We start from the raw sequence: 21,474 nt of genomic DNA, 5'->3' as shown, positions 1-21,474 counted from the left end.
CAGAATGTAGCCAGCAATGCTCAGAGAAAGAGAGAAATGCAAGAAACAGAAGACGACAAGCCCTTCCCCTTCTAAGTGCATGGTTTCTAAAGACAAATGTGTGAAATGCTGAGACAGCCAAAGTTTAGACTATCTTGCCTTCTAATGCCATTGAAGAACATTTGAAGATTTATCACTTAAAAATTCAAGAATGGGGAAATCACAGTATAAAAGGACTAGTGCCAAACAATAAGACCAATTAAACCTAGCACTAAGACTATATAAATATTATTTTAAACATACTAACATAATGGATACAAATGTTAAAAGACCTTAATTGAAGTAAAAGATGATGCACTATAACAGAAAAAAAATCATTAAAAAATTAACAATAAAAATTTTAAATAAAAAGATAATGTAAGCAATAACAATATTTTTTACTGTTAATAAATATTATTGTTATAATGATAAGAATAACAATATAACATTTTATATTATCATTTTAAAGGGGAAACTTCTAATAAACTGATCTGAAAATATAAACAAACAAGCCCTAAATCAATGTAGAGAGGAAAAAGAAGAAAAATAAATTAGGAAGAAAAATAGTACAGGTATATATATATATATATATATATATATATATATATATATATATATATATTTGGAGATAAGAAAGCATTAAAAGTGAAGGGAGTTTCATGTCAAAGCATACAGAAGACATGTACTAGTCGTTAGGAAACCAAGAGTTTAGTCTTGACTCAGCCATGGATAGGTCAAGGTATGTGACTTTTCTGGCCACCACTATTAAAGTAAGGGGTCTGGGGTACATGGATTATTTACAAACCTGGCTGATGACCAGTTTTTTACTGAGTGGCTTAAGTAGCAAAATACATACCAAACTTCATGCCAAGTGTTTTATAAGCATTATCTCATTTAATCCTTTCAATTACTCTTTTTTTAAATTTCATTTTATTACTCAAATGATTTTATCACATCCGTAGTTGTATAATGATCATAACAATCCAATTTCACAGGTAAATTACTCTTAAGAAGTAGGTATTATCATAGCCATTTTAAGCTTTTTTTAAATGAGGCATGAAGTCCAAATCACACAGCAAGTTAACTTTTGAACCCAGGCAACCCCAGCCCAATGTCATCCTCTTAAGTCTTCACATTAGACTCAAATGTATCCTTTCAAAGCTGCCCAGGTGATTTACCTGATCAATTTGACCAGACTACCTCACAACCTTTCCAAATTTCAATTATAAAATTCTATGATCCTATTTCATCATTACCCTCAGCATTTCTTGTTTTATTCATCCCTGTGGTAACAGTTCAACATTGGATTGGGAGAAATCCTAAGAAGACTCTTAGGAGAAATCCTAGTGAGAAGTCAACCTTTGAAAGATGGAGGTCTTTCACAAATGTCATTTCGGATCTTCTTAAATCTGCACAAAATCTGAGTGGTATCAGTGGTTCACAGTCAGCCCAGCTCCCAAATAAACACATTATAGAGGATGTGATTTAGTAGAGCAGAATGTCAAATCTTTCATTGCACCGATTTCACTTTCTGCCATCATTTCAATGTGAAGAGATCAAGAGGAAGAAAGGGCAGAATTTGAGAGATTGGAAGATGATGGGGGAATCTGTGGGTGCTGCCTCCTTGACAACACAGTCCTCCAAGTCCAAGTCTGGAAGAATGAAACTGATATACTTTGCTATAACCATAAAAGAGGCTGAAGTCTCCCTTTCTCCCAGTTTCTGTGGCCTTACCCAGTTGGCTGTGATTCCTGTAAAGTTGAAAAGAAGTTAAAGAAGCATCAAACATGTTACAAAAGCAGAAATGAGAAGCTGAAGAATACTGAGGGGAAGGAGAGAAGGTTAGCATGTGACCTGATTCTAGTCCTTTCTAAATTGCTTTAGTGATGGTAGAGATAGAAGAGAGCCAGAGAAATGAAATTATATCTGGTATTATGTGCAAAAGCTACTGTTTTAAGCACTTTTGACAGATCAAGCCTGCAATTCCAATGAGTCACTGAGCTGTTTTACCCAAAACCAAAAGGAACACTCCCTGGCATAGAGCCAGCATGAGAACTTCCCCCTACCCACCAACACCTGCCATGGAACTGGTTCTCTTGTTGAGAATAAGCTAAGGACACAGACACATAACTCCACAGACGCTACCTTGTACGTGATCTTACTCCTGCTGTCTGTGAGGTCCAGTCGGATGGAGATGTAATCAATGTTGGGAGAGGGGGGATTCAGATGCTGATATCGAAGCCCCAGCAGCAGGAACTCCTCACAGCTCACTTTGAGACTTCCTACTTTCTTCAGTCCCATGGTACACCTGCCTCCTGGACACTTCAGTTCTGTTCCCAGCTCTAAAATGTACAGCACTGAATTAAGAGAGTCACTTGTACATAATTGTAAAATTTAAAAACCCATCTTTCCTCCCATGGATACTTATTTCTTCTCACTGCCCCTAGAATATTCAAGTGTCCCCTCTAATCATTCACAGATTGGGTTGTCTTTAGTCTGAAAACCTGTCATTTCCTCTACTGAAGAGTTGACCATTTGTCCCATCAGGTCCTTACCCAACAAAAGTTACTGAGATAAAAAAATATATAAAATGTGCTTTCTGGTGCTGGAACATCTCTGAGCAATAGACTCACTGTGGGCCTTCCATAATCTAGCTCATCTTCCATTATAGCATCTGTGTCTATGGTGCCATCATGCAAGCTCTGCTAGACTCCTTTACTCACTGAAATTCACTTCCATAGTGCTTGTCACACACTTGAATGCTACAAACTTTTCCAGGCCCACTTAGTCTTTTTACTAAACCTTTCTTCAAATATCCATTGACCACCCAAACCAACCTGCTCTCTCCCACAGAAAACCATAACCATCTCTCCATATCTTTCAGTCTCTGGCCCATTTCATTTTTCTCTGTAGCACAGTATATGATACCTAGAGGTCACCTATTTTTTAGTGGCCTTTTGCACATTTCCCTGATGTGCAAAACAGCCTTCATACCCAGAAGGCTATGAAGACTAAATGAGATGACTCATGTGCATGTGTACTTTAGCTACAAATTTCTGTCCATTTTCAAGGTAATACTATGACTGCTATTTCCTTCTTGTACTTCTTGGTCTTTTCACAACGCTAAAACAATATTATGCATATAGAAGGTGCCAAAAGTATAGCGATTAAATGAATAACAGAGGGAATATGATCTATCAACTCTTCCTGATTTAAAACATGGCTGCTGCCCACCAGCTCCTCAACCCTTCCCATAGTCTAATACTACTTAATAAATCCACCAACTGCTCTGTTACCACTGCTAACCTACCATTGCTAACCTACCATTAATGACAGCTGATAGTTATTGAGCACATGCTACGAGCTGGACGCTGTGTACACACTTTGTGTGCATCAGATCTCATCCACTCCCATCCTTACCCAACCTGATGGAACAGCCACCATCCTTTCCCATTTTACAGAGGCTTAGACAATTTAAGTAACTCGCCCAAAATCACACAGGAAACAAACAGCAGAGGCAGTTTTCAAGCGCAAGGTTTCCTGATTCCAAAGACTGCACTCTTAACCACTAGCTTACATTTTTCATCCATCTACAGATTATAAGTAAAACTCTTTGTCATGGTGGAAGATGACCATTTATAGATTTCTGTTTTAGTAACATCCAGGTTAAGTATTAAGACATATCATACGAGACTTAGGGAAAAAACTGTGCGGCTGATCTCCACGAGGCTCTTCCAATTGGGGCTCCACCAATACCATCTGGCCATGGGCTGGCAGTCGAGTTTCCACAGGATCCAGCCTGATGGTACATTCCAGGCTAGCCATCCTGTGGTAATCAAATCTGAGCAGGTTCTTATCAATGGCTCGGGACAGGCCATAGAATTCAGACACCTCTAATACATTGTCACTCATAAGGATGATGTTACAGTCCGGTTCTAGGAGATAGATGCGCAGGATAAAAGTTTCCATGAAGGTGTCTGTCTCAGTCAATCTGTGCACAGAACAGAGCAAAGGCAATATTATTGGTGCTCAAGTTCTTCTGACACTCGTGCTCTTGGCTCAAAGCTTAAAGATTGGCTTTTATGAAATCTGTCCATCAGGCAGAGTTTGGATTGTATTTTATACTTGACTTTCAACCTCTCTGTGCATTTCCCCCTCTTCTCTTTATCTTGGAGGCAACTCCTTTTGCTGTCACTTCCCTCTCCAATGACCCCTCTTTCAACACCTGCTATCAAAGCCATCTTCGATGCTTTGATGCTGGTATTCAGTGACTGCCTCACCTTGAACACAAGTGCAATATAAGAGTATCCAGCATGTATAATTTATGAACTGACTTTTAGTTCAGGAGTGAAGGGTTCCTTAAGCATCAAGGCCTTGTTAAACTTCAGAAGTGCCACTGCAGGGGTGGTCATTTACAGTCTAGTTGGGGGCTGAGCTCAGTGCATGACATGTAAAAAGTATGTGATGATTTCCCTTCTTTTCCCTTAGTGACTCTGTTCTTAGAATATCTGCAGAGACTAGTAGAGATGGGCTGTCACTCTTTATTAAAGGGAAAAAATTAATGACTGATGAGTGTGCATCAATAATGCAGCTTTTAGTTAATATGTTTTCATTATGTCCCAGGCATATGCTAAACTCTTTACAAAGTGTATCATGTAATCTTCACAGCAACCTATGATAGGCATTGTTATCTCATTTTATAGATGAGGAAACTGACCCAGAGAGAGGTCAAGTAGCTTGCCAAGAGCCCTGAAGATGAGGTAAGAGGGGAGTAAAACTTCTCCCTGATTTTCTGCCTCCAACTCCTCTGACTATTCTATTTTTGACCTTCAAGACCAAGAAAATTGACAGGTCCTATAACTCAGCACTTCATGTGTGTTTCTCTACCCTTCCCACCCCCTAGAAACTCAAGAAGACATGGAAATGGCCAGAATGTACCAGCTTATCCTGTCCTTCCAGGTAAGCTCTCTGAAGCTAATTTGTTTTTTTAACTTTAAAATCTTAGGAAGAGCAAATAGCCCTGGATGCTGATCACATAGCTTCCCAAGGAATCCATAGTGCCATTTCACTTTCTGAGCCAGCACTGTGTTCATGCCACTTTTTCGGCACTTGCGGTTCTGCATCACTATTATCTCCCCATTTATTGCAGCAGACTATGAGCATCAAGCATCCATGTATCCTCATCTTTGTGTTTTCTGTGCCAAGCAGGAGCCTGACCTATAGTAGGTGATCTTAAGTGTTCATAGGACGATTCAGTGTCTGATATAAAACTCTAGACTAGTATTAGTCTAGTGCTTAAGGGAAATTCATGCGGAGGTATTTTAGCCAAATACTCATAAAAGCAACAAAAATCAAGTAAAAAAAAAAAACCTATATAAGGTCTATGCCACTTACAGCAAACTCTTAGTTGCTTCCAGGAAAAGAGCAATACCAAAACCAGCAGCTTAATTTTTTTTTTCTTTTTTACATCCACACCTGTGGCATATGGAAGTTCCTGGACTACAAGTCAGGAACTGCAGTGCTGGATCTGAGCTGCATCTATGACCTACACCACAGCTTGCAGCAATGCCGGATCCTTAACCCACTGAGCAAGGCCAGGGATTGAACCCTATCCTCTCAGGTACTATGTCAGGATCTTAACCCACTAAGCCACAACAGTAACTCCCAGTAGCTTAATTTTTAAATGAACATTTATTTAGATATAATTCACATATCCTAAAAGTTACATTTTTCAAGTTTATAGCTCAGTGGTTTCCAGTATATTCACAAGGTTATGCAACCATTATGACTCTAATTTCAGAATACTTTCATCAGGACCCCCTCCAAAAAAAAATCTCCATACCTATTATCAGTCACTCCCCATTCACACCCTCCCACAACTACTGGCAACTGCTAATCAACTTTCTGTCTTTATGGATTTGCCTTTTTGGACACCTCATATAAGTGAAATTATGCAATATAGGACCTTTTGTGTCTCTCTTATCTCACTTAGCATAACATTTTCAAGGCTCATCCATGTTGTTGCATATATCAGTACTTCATTCCTTTTTATTACTAAATAACATTCCCTTGTATGGATATACTATGTCTTGCTTATGCATTCATCAATTAGATTGTTTCAACTTTTTGGCATTTATGAAAAATATTGCAGTGAACATCTGTGTACAAATATTTGTGTAAACACATGTTTTGATTTATCTTGTGTATACATCTAGGAGTAGAACTAACTGCTGGGTCAGGTGGTCACTGTGTTCACCTCTATAGTTGACTTTTTAAATCTTTTTTAAATTTAACATGTCTAAAAATAGAAGATATTACTCTTCTTTTAACCAAGCAGTTGATAATCAAAAAGATGAAGTCCATTCACTTTTGGAATCAAAATTTTCCTAAGTCTCATTAAAATTTTTTAGCTTTTAATCTCCATTTTTTTTGTATCATAAGTGGCAAGTTGGATCACCAGAGATACCTATACAAGAGCTCTAAAGGGAGACAGGATAGAGGTGATAATTTGCCATAGAAAAGACCCAAGGAAAACAGTAACTGAAAAGTCGCTACAATTCTTGCCTCGCCCACTCAAGTCTCAAGTTCCTACTCCTAATTACTTATTTGTGTGAAATCTAGTAACTCCCATTGTGATGATACCTATCCAAAGAAAAAGAAGTACACAGAATGGATATCTGGCAAAGAACAAACAGTGCTCCTATGCTGCTTACCTGTAAAGTCTAAGTTTCACCGCATCTTCATCAAGAATTGGGCAGCCATTGTGAGTGTACTTTACTTCATTGGGAAGGAAATGGCAGTCAAAGACCTAGTTCACATGAAGAAATGGATAAATATCTGTGAGAAAATTGGGGCACTTGTTAATTTTTCCACCAATTAAGTATTGTGTGGAGAAATCATAGTCCGTTAGCAGTGTGTGTGTGTGTGTGTGTGTGTGTGTGTGTGTTTTAAACACCACCTCTACCCACCTCATGGCCATCACCATCCTGCTTAGCTGTGTCTTGTTTTAAGAAAATCTACATTACAAAAATCCAAGCAGATCAAACGGATAAATCAAGCAGTGATTATCTCTAAACAATTATCTTTTTTACAGTGTATAAGTTACAGTGTATAAATTAAAATTATGGTTCCATTTTTAAAGATATTATTTACCCACATCCTTCAGGGGTTCACGACAATTGAGTTACAGAGGTCTGCCTGAGTGTTTGCAGGGAAAGGCATGCACTGCCCCAATAATACACACATGCTGTATCAGCTGTGTATTTTTTTTTTTTATTCTTTTATTGCTTTCTTTTCCAAAGAGTATTTTTTTTAACTTTTTAGGGCCTCACCCATGGCATATGGAGGTTCCCAGGCTAGCGATCATATTGGAGCTGTAGCTGATGGCCTATACCACAACTCACAGCAACACTGGATCCTTAACCCATGAGCAAGGCCAGGGATCGAATATGCATTCTCAAGGACACTAGTCAAATTCGTTTCTGCTGAGCTGTGACAGGAACTCCCCAAACAGTATTTTTCATATTTAAAAATAAAGCCACTCACTACGGACACTATGTACCACTATGGTAGAGCAGAACCAAATATGACCCACAGTCATGTCTTATTACTTGCAAAAGACTGCTTTTCTTGGTTATGTAATAGCAGAAAAGACAATGAAACAAATGGCAATCTTGAGGCAATTTTTTCTATTCAAACAATATTACAATTAACTGTCACCTCACATAGAACTATTAAGAAAACTGCCAGAGTTCCTGTCAGAGCTCAGTGGTTAAACGAACCCAACTAGTATCCATGAGAACATGGGTTTGTTCCCTGGCCTCACTCAGTGGGTTAAGGATCCTATGTTGCCATGAACTGGGTGTAGGTTGCAGACGAAGCTTGGATCTGACATTGCTGTGGCTGTGACTTAGGCCAGCAGCTATAGCTCTGATTCCACCCCTAACCTGGGAACCTCCATATGCCACAGGTGTGGCCCTGAAATGACAAAGACAAAAAAAGAAAAAGAAAAGAAAACTGCCAACTGTTATATCCTGGGAGCCATGGTTTTTAAAAGAATTTCCTCTTCTCACAGTCATGACCCTCACTCTGCCCAATCTGACTTGGTAGAGCTCTAAGAAATACCCTTGAGGTATTCACATACCATCACTCTTGAGCTCATGGTATTTAGCCTGTACCTTGTTACAGCCTCAAATATTTACAGACAACATAATGCTCTCCAAGAAGACCTTTTCACTAATACAAGTGATCTTTTCCCACAGACATCTTGGGCTCCTCTTTTTAATTGACAACAAGGCAGGAGATAAAGGAAAGACCTTCCCCATATCATTGACAAATAGTCACAATAATAAAGAGACAATCTGCTTTGTTAAAAGAAACATCTGTTTTATGTTTCGTAATATGTTTTCCTTTTATAAAAGGCAACAACCATAATAGTCCATAAATTTACTAACTAAAACAAAGGAGAGTTAAATCCTCTTCTAATTACTGTCTAGCTTTGCTTTTTCCACTTCAACTGCTTTTCAATTACAATTTATAATTAAATTGTCACACATTCCTAAGTCATTACTCACTTTAATGACAGTAAACTGGTGTTCAAACTCAAGGTATGTTCTTACTGCTATACTTCTTATTCAAAAGAGCAAGCTTGGTGCTAAACAAGGGTGCTTTTCCACCCAGGAAATGTCTTGCTTTGGGACAGGTGCGAGAAGCGCTGTGTGTGGGAAGTCTTGTCCTAAAACACGAGGAAAACATATTGCCATCGACCTTATCTAATTGACTATATCGAGAGGGTTATCTAGACAGAAGGTACTGGTGTGCGCCAAGAGAAATCCCCTTCCAAATATCCAATAGGAAAATGAACCTGTTGGTCCTAAGACAAACTTCAGTAATGAAATGAAAACACTAATTGAACAGATGTTAAACAAAACATTTTCTGTGCAAATCACATGAAACTGTTCATTACGCAGCAGGGTGTTGTTAATACAGTCATCTCACTAGGAATGGGCCCTCATAAGCCTGTTTTCAACTTACTCGTAAGCTCTATTAAAGAGTACTGGGTAGGCCATGTGTGTGTTTTTGTGGCTGTTCGTCTGTGCATGTGCTTAATTTCCAAAACTCCATAAGAAATAGATTCCTGAGAAAGACTCCATCAGCCCAGTTAAAAACAGGCATATGTTCCAAAAAAAGCAGTTTCTACTTAGCAATCTTGCTTTTGTTAAAATTATCACAGTAAAAAAAAAATAAGGGAGCTACATCCAATCTCTCAGGATAGCACGTGATGGAAGAAAATATGAGAAAAATAATGTATATGTATGTATGACTGGGTCACTGTGCTGTATAGCAGAAATTGGCACAACATTGCAAATCAACTATTTGAATTTTAAAAATTCAAAAAAAATAGGAAGATCACCTGGTGACTTGAAAAATAAAGTTCTCTGGATATACAGATTTCTTTATGGTACAAAGTTGTAATATTTGACAAAAAGGTGATGAAATTCCACATTTTAATTTATAATTCCGCAGAATAAGTTTTAGAAGACCTAACTCACATATTTACTTTAGATGATATAAATCTGTCTGAGGTGTCAGATTTAATTCTGGTTAGACCAGCACCAAACACTGTCTTTTAATGAGCCACAGCACCTTGGGGGAGCTTTGGGGCTATGCGGAGCCTTGCCCTTTTCCTTTGCAATGCAGACTCCTAAATCAGACAGGTTTGTTGTTTCTGTTTGACATTTTTTTCCAGTTGCGGAGTTTTTGCCCTAAAATCAGAGAAAGTTTGAAAGGAAGACGACTTAGAGATCTATTACAACCCTTGACCCTTGTGACCAAATAGGAGTTTTTCTTACTTCTAGTCACGTTGACCCTTTTTTGCTCTCTGATGCCTCAGAGCTGGACAAATGGTAAGGACCATTAATATACCACTCAAAATGATGACATTTTATTACTTTCATAGAAGGTGCTATTATATGTTTTTAGAAGTCATAGGCTATTCGGGATGGGGTGAGGATTGCTCTTAGAGGCTGGCTTAAGAAACAGTAGATTCTCCCCAAAATGCCTTCTAAGGACAGAGAATCCGGTGAATAACATGGCTCTGGTTTTGCAGCCTTGGGGCCAAAGCATAAGCTGGACCACAGGTTATCCCAGTGTGCTACCAGGAGGAATTTTCCTCTTTTCCTCCCTCACAAATATGCAGCTAACTTCTAAATAAATGCTAAACAATTAAAAGATATATTGATTAGAAGGGTTATCAAATTATCTCCTTGTTGGTATTTATAAGGTACCCACATATATCAGAAAGCCCTGGGTGCCTGCTTTATCAGGGACCCCAATCATCTATGATTAGGGTTCTATTTTGCTGCTCCCCAAATCTCCAAGAGTTTGCTTTTGGCCCCAGTCCCTGCAGTTAGGTCTCCACGGCCTGCTGCTGAGTTTATTCACATCACTTACTCATCACATTTAGTGAATCTGGGCTCCAGATATGAACTACCCCAGGGCTTTCCTTTCTCCTTAGCTAAGTCATAGGTGCCAATCAAACACACTTTCCACTACAAGTTATAGTGGGAGAAAATGGGGAGATGTTGCAATTACCACACACTTAGGAATATAAATGTGCCCTGGGGCCATTAGCACACACGGATATTTTTAGATGTCCATCAGCAGTGTATTGATTGACAAAAGAAAATCTCATGGGAAACTGAAGGGGGACGTTTAGACACAATCACATGAGGAATATTTCCGACTTCCAACATGAGAGCCGTCCGCCCCCCAGCCATAGAATTCTGATGTGTTTCAGAATTGGACTCTAACTGTAAGGGAGGTAAATGGAAGGTCTAGAGATGTCAATTTGAGTTAGCATCTATCTAAATCTCTTTAGTACATCTTATGACATCTAGTATCACTTTTGAATAAGTTGATGAAATATATTTCTTTAGCCAAATAGAAAAGAACATTAATGCTCACAGTTCAGCAAATGGAAATAATGTATTTTGCCAGAAGCACAGCCTCATCCAGCCTTGAATATTCTCATAAACGTTTGCATCAAGAGGAAAATTAAATCACAGCAGGAACAAGTAGTAAGACCAGAAGCAATTTTCTACTGTATACAGAAACTCCTACTTTGAGCAAATATATGATAATACAAACTTTTAAAAAACTCAGCAGGGGGAGTTCCCATAGTGGCTCAGTGGTTAACGAATCCAACTAGGAACCATGAGGTTGCGGGTTCTATCCCTGGCCTCGCTCAGTGGGTTAAGGATCTGGCGTTGCCGTGAGCTGTGGTGTAGGTTGAAGACATGGCTCGGATGCTGCGTTGCTGTGGCTCTGGCGTAGGCCGGCAGCTGCAGCTCCAATTGGACTGGGAACCTCCATATGCCACAGGAGCAGCTCAAGAAATGGCAAAAAGACAAAAAAAAAAAAAAACCAACAGATTAGAGGGTAACTCTTCATCCTGCCCAAGAATTGAGTACAGAATACCCTTAAATGACAAGGTTTTGATTAAAAGAAGAAAAAATATGTGCAGACATTTTTGAAGAACAGTGAAAATTTAAAGTATCTTCATATCTCTTTTCCATCCCTCCTCCCTTACTCAAAGGAATGTTCAAGGGATAGTAACAGATAAAAATGTTTTCATGTTTTACCTCTGCTATTCTGCAGTCACAAGTATGCCCTAAGAATGTCCCAAAACACAGACATCTCATCCAAAAGCAATCTGACTGGCCCCAGGTGAGAAAATTTGGGACAGGAATAGTCTCATAAAGACTGATCAGGCATTCCCATCGTGGCTTAGCAGAAACGAATCGGACTAGCATCCATGAGGACTCAGGTTCGAACCCTGGCCTTGCTCAATGGGTTAAGGATCCAATGTTGCCCTGAGCTATGGTGTAGGTCACAGACACAGCTCAGATCCCGCAGTGCTGTGGTTGTGGTGTAGGCCAGCAGCCACAGCTCCAATTGGACCCCTAGCCTGGAAACCTCCATATGCCACAGGTGTGGCCCTAGAAAAGACAAAAAAAAAAAAAGACTGATCATACCACACAGGAGACTCACCACGCCAACCTTTGGAAGCTGGCCCTGTTTGCATTCTCAATCTCTCCCTCTCTCCTCACTCCCCTTCTCTCCCTCACTGTTTCTCAAAGTGTGGCGATGTTCCTAAAATGAGACGTGAAATTTCCTTATCTTATGCCTTTCCTTGGATGGTTAGCTGCTCTGTAAGTTCAAGTAGCAGGTAAGATTTACCCAAGTTCTCCTCAGTAACAGAGGATAAATTGAAAAGACTTGTCAATTGGTTCATTATTAATTTTTAAAAAAATGCATATATCCACGTTAGTTTGAACTGGCCTTCCTTCACAGGTATTTACATAAATGGGAGTCACTCCTGTTGGTTTCAAGGTCATAATCCACAGTCAGCCAAGACATTTGACCAATACCAAATCATTACCTTGTACACCTGAAACTGAGGTTCTATGACAATTATACATCAATAAAAAATTTTTAAACAAGTTTAGGTTTACACAGAAAAACTGCGATACTACACACGCCAATTGCAACTGCAACTGCAACATTTCAAAACTGAACATCTGACAACATCCACCTCTGGTAGGTTGAAGAGAAACCTTCTCCCTCTCTCTCCTCTCTCTTTCTCTCCCTTTCTCCTTCTCTCTCTCCTTCTCTTTCCCTCTTTCCCTCCGTCACTCCCTCACATTCTCACACACTCACATACACACCACTAAACTGAAAATTTTGCCTATTACCCACCTGTGGAGTGAGTTTCCCAACCCTCTGGGTGATTGGCTCATTCATCACAACTTCCACTTTGCAGGTATCTTTCTCTTCGGGGATGGCAAACTTCAGGTCATCTTGAGACAGGAAGGCGGAGCTGCCTTTCATCACCTGGACCCCACGGTTAACACTGACGAAGGAGGGGCTGGCCCATCTGGGAGCAGCAGCAGCAGCAGCAGCAGGGCACGGAGCCCACCCTGGCTGAGGGAGCTCATGCCGACAGAGGCCAACTCCTTTCCATCCACCAGTGAAACCTCTGCAACAAAGGAGGCTTCTGTGCTTCCTCTGAGGATGTTAGTTCATAGTCCAAGGGGCAGGGCAATGGGTCCTGACAATGTGCCCCCAGATCTTAACACATCCCTTTCGTTTCAAAACTCAGACAAGGAGGCCTTTCAGGCAGTCCCGGAGCTTTTAATAAAACTCGCTGATCACTCCTGACATCGCCGGCAAGATTAATGTGCCTCCCAAGTGCTTTTTTTCAATCCTGCAAATGGGACAAGGGATTGGAGGAAAGGGAGAGAGAAACCAAAAGATTTATGTGGCTCTTTCAAAAGACCCCCGCTGACAAAGGAATCTTTCAACCAGCCTATAATTTCAGCTAAATTAAAAACAAATAAATGAACTTGACCTCCAGGCCCATCTGAAAGGCAAAGCAACCATTTCATTCTCCTGCGGGAACTCCTGCTTCAGGACTCAACGGGGTTATGTCCAGTTGTGTGGTCCTCCAGGCGCCCGCCTCACCACCACATGCAGAGTTTGCTCCTCTGCTTGCTGAAAGAGTTGAACTCTCTGCTAGTTTCCTCACTTGATAAATGATGACTATAACCAAATCTGTGTAAGAGAACTGATAGGATTATCTGCCCACTGTTTGAAAATATGATTAATTCTAAACCCATGCTACCCACAGGAAAAACAGGCTTAATAATTTCTCACAGGGGCATAATGCTGACTTTTCAAAGAAATGAAGAGACCTAAGAAACATTTGAATGGAAACTGGAGAAAAGATATATACTTTTTTAGCTGTATGTATGGCATGCAGAAGTTCCCAGGCCAGGGATCAAACCCAAGCCACAGCAGTGGCAATACTAAACCCTTAACTGCTATGCCACCAGGGAACTCCCTTAGGGTTTTGTTTAGATGTAGCAATCGTGTAATGTAGCTTCAATATATACAGCTAATGACACAGCTAAGGTACATACATGGGTACATTATCTATAATGCTGATTACATAGAAAGTGCTGAATTTGCAGAGTTTTTTCTTCTATCTTAACCACTTAGAATTTCCTGAATACTTCCCTGCATCCTGTAAGAACACAAATTATTTTATCCAAATTAAAGGTAATGCAAAAAAAAAAAACAACACCCCCACAAAGTATTGCAATTTATCTTTATTCCAAGGTATGATTAGATGAACCAATGGTGGTTAATTGTGCCCATAGAAAGGTCTTGCTTTTTAATGATTTTAATGATTTCTGTACATGGATGGTGAAATAAATATCTGTCAGAGGTGGAGACAAAAAGGTCTCCACTGTCCACCACCAATACATTAATGGAGGGCTCACTCTCTTGTCACTGTTTGAAACCTTCCACTTTTGAGGTAGTGGGTGATATATGTCACCTGACACCCGAGGGGGGAGCTGCATGCTTCACAGAGCAGGCCTACTTTTACGGTGTTGGCCCCCCAAATAAAACAGTCACACCCTCCCAGGGACTGTGTTGCTCATTCTCTGGCTGAATTAGATTGGCTTGTTTGGGAAAGGATGCAAATATGGTTGTTGACCTTTCATGACTTGTTTCCATTTATATCTGGCATCTAAAACCATTCAAAACAGCAGTATATTCAGAGAGAAGAGAGGCCCCAGGGTGGGGAGGTGTCTCACAAAACCCAGAGGTAGAGAAGAAATTTAGTATGATGGGGGTGACTTGTAGAAATTGACACAATATTGTCAATCAACTATACTTTAAAAAAGAAAGAAAGAAAGAAACTTGGCTTTCTGAGATTTAAGTGAATGAAACCCATCTGTAAAAGGTACAAGGCCCCTACACACTCATTCTTCTGAACTCCCTTCTCCTTTGCTGCTTCTTCCTAGAATCCTGCCCTTTTCTTATTGGGGAACACAGAGTCCTATCCTGGGAGCTGTGTTTTGCCCACACTCACTCCATAGCAACCTCGTCTACCCTCACTCACATGCTAATAAGTCCCACATTTATACCTTTAACCTCCTCCATCAACTCTAGATCACATATGCAGCTGTTTATCTGACATCCCTCTGTGGGTTTGTAATGGGCAGCTCACACTTTATGAGCCAAAATCGAGCACTTGGTCTCCCTTCCTTGGGTCTTCCTTATCTCAGCTAATGCAACTTCAGCTTTTCTTTTGTTCGCTTCTTGGTTTTACACTCTCCATCTTTTTTCTTTTATGGCCACACCAATAGCCTAGGGAAGTTCCCAGGCTAGGGGTCAAATCAGAGCTGCAGCTGCCAGCCTACACCACCGTCATGGCAACATGGGATCTGAGCCCCTTCTGCAAACTACGCCACAACTTGAGGCAACACCATATCCTTAACCCACTGGCAAAGCCAGGGATGGAACCTGCATCCTCACAAAGACAATGTCAGGTCCTTAAACCCCTGAGTCACAATGAGAACTCCTCAGGCTCTACATTTAAACAAACAAACAAAAATCCTGATGTTCACTGTGGTAGACAATAATTCCAGCCTCCTGGTATCCAGAAGTTTCTTCCCTTGAGTGACAGCGGAACTTAGGACAGGTCCAACCAACAAAATAAAACAAAGATGATGGAATGTCATTCTTGTGACTATGCTACATTATATAGAAGATTCTCTTGGCCAACTGGGACTAGAGGCTCTATTACTGAACTTGAAGAAGCAAGCTTCCATGAGTTCTACTGTCACAAGGAAGTGAATTCTGCCACCAGCCTAAGTGAGCTCAAGAGAGGATTCCTCCTAACTCAAGCCTCCAAATATGTCTGGTGACTTATCATGGAGCATAATAACATGAGAAAAAGGAATGAATACATGTATGTGTAACTGAGTCACAATGCTGTACAGTAGAAAATTGAAAGAACACTGTAAACCAGCTATAATGGAAAAAAACTAAAAATCATTATATATGTTAAAAAAAAAAAGAATGAACACGCATGGACACCATGATTACAGTCTGATGACAATTTGAGGCAGAAAACCCAGGTAAGTCACACCTGGACTCTGACCAGTGAAAACTGGGAGACAATAAATTTGTGTTAGTTTAAACCACTAAGTTTGTAGTAATTTGTTTGTGCACAATATAAATTTAATGCTTGTTTTCAAAACCTGTACCAAATCCACATGCTAATAAGTCCCACATTTATACCTTTAACCTTTAGCATTATTTCCACTGCTGTCACCCTGGTCCAAGCCACCACCAACTCTACTGGGTGACTACAGAAGCATCCTACTTGACCTCCCTGCTTCTCCTCTTGCCTCTGCTTTAGGCATTTCTCAGCACGGCAGCCAAGGCTCCTACTAAATGTTATTTATATCATATCACTTCTGTGCCCCTAACCTCCAATGGCTTCTCATTTCAGAGTAAAAACTGAGCTTTCATGATGGTCTATAAGGCGCTATGGAATCAGCTTCCCGTTCCCTCTCTCATCTCATCTCCTGTTTGTCTTTCCTTTGCTCACTCTGCTCCAGCCACGCTAGCATCTTTACATTTTTTTTCCCCAAACAAATCAAGATCAACCATCCCTTCTCACTCCTACCCCAAACCTTCCCATTTGCTGTTCCCTCTGGCACAAACACTCTTCCCCTAGAGATCCCTCTTTCCAGCTCACCCCTTCCAAGTTTTCCATCCATTATAACCTTCGCCCTGTGGCCACACCTACCACTGCATTGAAATTATGACACTCTTCCCCCCAGCATCATTTTCCTGAGCACTCATACCCACCTGAAATAATACATTACTTACTTATACTTCATTGTCATCTCCCTCATGAAGGTGAGAATTTCTTTTTTATTCATGGGTTTATCTTTATGCTTCTCCCCATCTTGCTGCCCAGACTGAGGATGCCGTGTGTACGTAAGACACAGAACTACACCGTGGGCTACCACAGCCGTGAGCTAGGAGCCTGGGTACCTGTAAGTTACCACACAGAGTATGTAAACTTCTTTCCTGATTAACCCACTGTTATTTGGGTTTATTTTGCTACTCATGACTGGACTTTACACTGTTAATAACCACTTCATTCTTTAAGTTTGCCTATTAATTTCATTTGGTCACTAATCAGCTAAATATTGTAACCTCTTACCTAATGGTATATGTGGCAATGGCTGTTCTCATAGTAAGTCCTTAATCAGGAAATAAGGTCAAAGACCAAGATTCTAATGTTCATCTCCCAGGAAGAGACAAGAGAGAAAGAAAAGGAAATCTATTTCTCTAGCTTCCTGTGCCACAGTGGTGTGAGAAGTGAGGACCTGAATCTCAGGGTCTAGGTTATAACCTTGATTTTCATGAACATCCATCCATTTCCTTTTTCAAAAATGGGGCTCTTCATTCTGAGTCTTCCAGTTTCCCTATCAGACCAAATGAAAGAATCCATGTGGAAATATTTTCTAAATGAAGAAGTGCTATATAAAGGTAATGTTAAGATTACAAAATATATAAAAGGAATAAGAGAGTAAAGCCTGTCTCAAGAAAAGCAGATTAGCAGGACTTTGTCCTGGGTAAAATCAACAGAATTAGATTCAGTAAAAGCCAAATAAAGTATGTTTTATTGATACTTGAATTTTCTCTTTTTCTTCCTTATAGTCGTAAGACAGGCAGTAGTAGTAAAAGACTGAATTCTAATATTTCAGAAACAACCTGAAGCAACACTGATGGGAGGCGAAGAGCACAGAGGAACAATTTCCAGGAGTTCTTGCTATGGCGCAATGGGTTAAGAATCCAAATGCAGCAGCTTGGGTCACTGCAGAGGCACAGGTTGGGTCCCTGGCCTGAGAATTTCCACATGCCATGGGCATAGCCAAAAAGAAAGAAACAAAAAAAGAGTATTCTGGTATTATCAGATGCAACTATTCTATACAGAATGGAGAAACAACAAGGTACTACTGCATAGTACAAGGAACTATGTTTAATATCCTGTAATAAACTATAATGGAAAAGAATATGAAAACAAATATTATATATATGTATGTATACATATATATACACATATATGATTGAATCACTTTGCTGTACAGCAGAAACTAACACATTATAAATCAATTATATTTCACTGTCACTGTATGCAGATGACATGATACTACACATAGAAAACCCTAAGAACTCCACACAGAACTACTTGAACTAATCAACAAATTCAGAAAGGTAGCATGATATAAGATTAACACTCAGAAATCAGTCACATTTCTATATACTAACAATGAAATATTAGAAAAGGAATACAAAAATGCAATACCTTTCAAAATTGCACCCCCAAAAATCAAATACCTGGGAATACACCTGACCAAGGAGGTGAAAGACTTATATGCTGAGATCTATAAAACCTTAATCAAGGAAATTAAAGAGGATTCAAACAAATGGAAAGATATTCCATGCTCCTGGGTTGGAAAAATTAATATTGTGAATATGGACATACAAAGTAATCTACAGACTCAATGCAATCCCTATCAAATTACCCAGGACATTTTTCACAGAACTAGAACAAACAATCCAAACATTTACATGGAACCACAAAAGATTCAGAATTACCAAAGCAATCCTGAGAAACAAAAACCAAGCAGGAGGCATAACTCTCCCAGACTTCAGGCAATATTACAGAGCCACAGTCATCAAGACAGTGTGGTACTGGTACCAAAACAGACAGATAGACCAATGGAGCAGAATAGAGAACCAGAAATAAACCCAGACACCTACAGTCAACTAATCTTCAACAAAGGAGGCAAGAATATAAAATGAGGGAAAAGACAATCTTTTCAGCAAGTGATGCTGGGAAAACTGGAAAGCCACACATAAATCAATGAAACTGGAACACACCCTCACACCATGCACAAAAATAAACTCAAAATGGCTTAAAGACCTAAATGTAAGACAAGTACACCATCAAACTCCTGGAAGAGAACACAGGCAAAACATTCTCTGACATCAACCTTACAAATGTTTCCTCAGGTCAGTCTCTCAAAGCAACAGAAATAAAGCAAAAATAAACCAATGGGACCTAATCAAACTGACAAGCTTTTGCACAGCAAAGGAAACCATTAAAAAAAAAAAGACAACTTACAGAATGGGAGAAAATAGTTTCAAATGATGCAACTGACAGGGGCTTAATCTCTAAAATATACAAACAACTTACATAACTCAACAGCAAAAAAGCCAACAGTTCAATGGAAAAATGGGCAAAAGACCTAAATAGACATTTATCCAAAGAAGATAGACAGATGGCCAACAAGCACAGGAAAAAATGCTCAACATCCCTGATTGGTAGAGAAATGCAAATCAAAACTACTAGGAGGTAGCACCCCACACAAGTCACAATGGCCATCATTAATAAGCCCACAAATAACAAATGCTGGAGAGGGTGTGGAGAAAAGAGAACCTTCCTGCACTGTTGGTGGGAATGTAAATATGGAAAACAGTATGGAGGTACCTTAGAAAACTATATATAGAACTACCATATGACCCAGCAATCCCACTCTTGGGCATATATCCAGCCAAAACTTTCCTTAAAAAAGACTCATGTACCCGCATGTTCATTGCAGCTCTATTTACAATAGCCAAGACATGGAAACAACCTAAATGTCCACTGACAGATGAATGGATTAAGAACATGTGGTATAGATACACAATGGAATGCTACTCAGCCATAAAAAAGAACGACATAATGCCATTTGCAGCAACGTGGATGGAACTAGAGACTCTCATACTAAGTGAAGTAAGTCAGAAAGAGAAAGACAAATACCATATGATTTCATTTATATCTGGAATCTGATATAAGGCACAAATGAACCTTTCCACAGAAAAGAAAATCATGGACATGGAGAACAGACTTGTGGTTGCCAAGAGGGAGGGGTAGGGACTGGGAGGGACTGGGAATTTAGGGTTAATAGATGCAAACTATTGCCTTCAGAATGGATAAGCAATGGGACCCTGCTGTATAGCACTGGGAACTATGTCTGGTCACATGTGATGGAGCACAGTAATGTGAGAAAAAAGAATGTATACATGTATGGGTGACTGTGTCACTTTGCTGCTCAGTAGAAAATTGATAGAACACAGTAAATCAGCTATAATGGAAAAAAATTATAAAAATATAAATATAAATATAAATCAATTATTTCAATAAAATTATTTTTTAAAGAGTGTAATTTGTGTTTTATTTACATTCTAATTTTGCTCTTGCATTTTCTTCTCTTGGTGTCAGGAAACATCAAGTATGTAGACATTCCATGGAAAATATTACTCTGATTTTTGACTTAAAGTAGGTGGAGGGGAGGGAAAAAGAGAAAAGGATGCAGATGAACAGAGATGAAAAAGACAAAAAAATAAATAAATAAATAAATAAAACAAAAAAACCAAAACCTACACAGAACAATAGTAAAGAAAATCAGGATTCTGAATCAAACATGACTTCATAAATAATAATGGGTCTTTTACCTCCACCAAATAAAATGATAGTAATTGTCTCGCCTGTGTTATAAAATTTCAGTCCAGAGGCAACCAACATTTTCTTGACAACACCCTAAGGGAAACCTAATACATCTTGAGAACTCCATTTTCTTGATCCCAAAGTAGGGCCAAGTCAGATCCTCAGAATCCTTTGGTCCACAGCTTGCTCTGATCACTGATATGGGCATACACAGTGTCAGCAGAACCAGTAGGAGGATTTGGAAAGAGAAGTAGAAAGTTAGCCAGGTTCTACAAGGGAGCTTGTAAGCTAACTGACTTTTAGCCACATGGGACTTAATTTGATTCTGCAGTGGAAACAAAGCCTGTCTGTGCCTGCTTGTGTGATTCAGCTGCTTCTCAGCATTTCACAACCCTCATGTCACCGTGCAAATCAGTTATGCTCTAACAGACCATTTCCCATCCTTGCCTTTTTTCTTCATGTGGAAACCATGTATTCTCAGGATATCTGTACAAGCCAACAAAACTGTGAAAAGACATTTTGGAAAGTGGAAATCCACCCTGCTTTGAGTTCTTCCTTATCAAAATTCAAAAGGGTTTCTTTACCCAGACACTCTTTCTTAGTAAATTTCTTGAACAGAAGAAAAAGATTTAGTAACATTTCATTTGGTTGAGGAGAAATGTGAGCTGGTATTTCTTTCACAATTATACATTCAGTTTAACTAAAGGAGGATGTATTCTCCATGTTGATATAAACATGATACGCCTGCCACTTATCTGACATAATCTGAGCACAACAAAGAAAAAATGGATCCCAGCTGTCCTTCCAGGCTTTCTCTGCAATGGAATCTCTTGATGGTCAATGTTAATGATGAGCCCTGAAGAGAATCATGTTTTACTCTTGCTCTTCTGTGGAATTTTGCCATGGTAGCTTCATCACACAGGGGAAGCACCTTTTCCTTCCCATGCCCAACACAGATATCAAGATATCAATAATAGGAATTCCCATCATGGCTCAGCAGTAATGAACCCAACTAGTATCCATGAGAA

At 39.5% G+C, this 21,474-nt stretch overlaps 1 protein-coding gene across 1 annotated transcript in view; it reads right to left on the bottom strand.

The window, feature by feature from the left end:
- The window catches only part of FREM1 (FRAS1 related extracellular matrix 1), a 187,964-nt gene that overhangs the window by 152,862 nt on the left and 13,628 nt on the right, over positions 1-21,474 (bottom strand). Inside the window, 5 exon segments of the mRNA XM_047767629.1 lie at positions 2,164-2,360; positions 3,708-4,009; positions 6,732-6,826; positions 12,778-12,960; positions 12,963-13,285. Coding sequence (XP_047623585.1) covers positions 2,164-2,360; positions 3,708-4,009; positions 6,732-6,826; positions 12,778-12,960; positions 12,963-13,016 — 831 coding nt within the window. The 5' untranslated portion in view covers positions 13,017-13,285.

The sequence above is a fragment of the Phacochoerus africanus genome, chromosome 2 (assembly GCF_016906955.1).
Source record: "Phacochoerus africanus isolate WHEZ1 chromosome 2, ROS_Pafr_v1, whole genome shotgun sequence".
Lineage (NCBI taxonomy): Eukaryota > Metazoa > Chordata > Mammalia > Artiodactyla > Suidae > Phacochoerus > Phacochoerus africanus.
The sequence above is the reverse complement of the archived record's forward strand: the minus strand, read 5'-3'. Positions and strand labels throughout refer to the sequence as shown.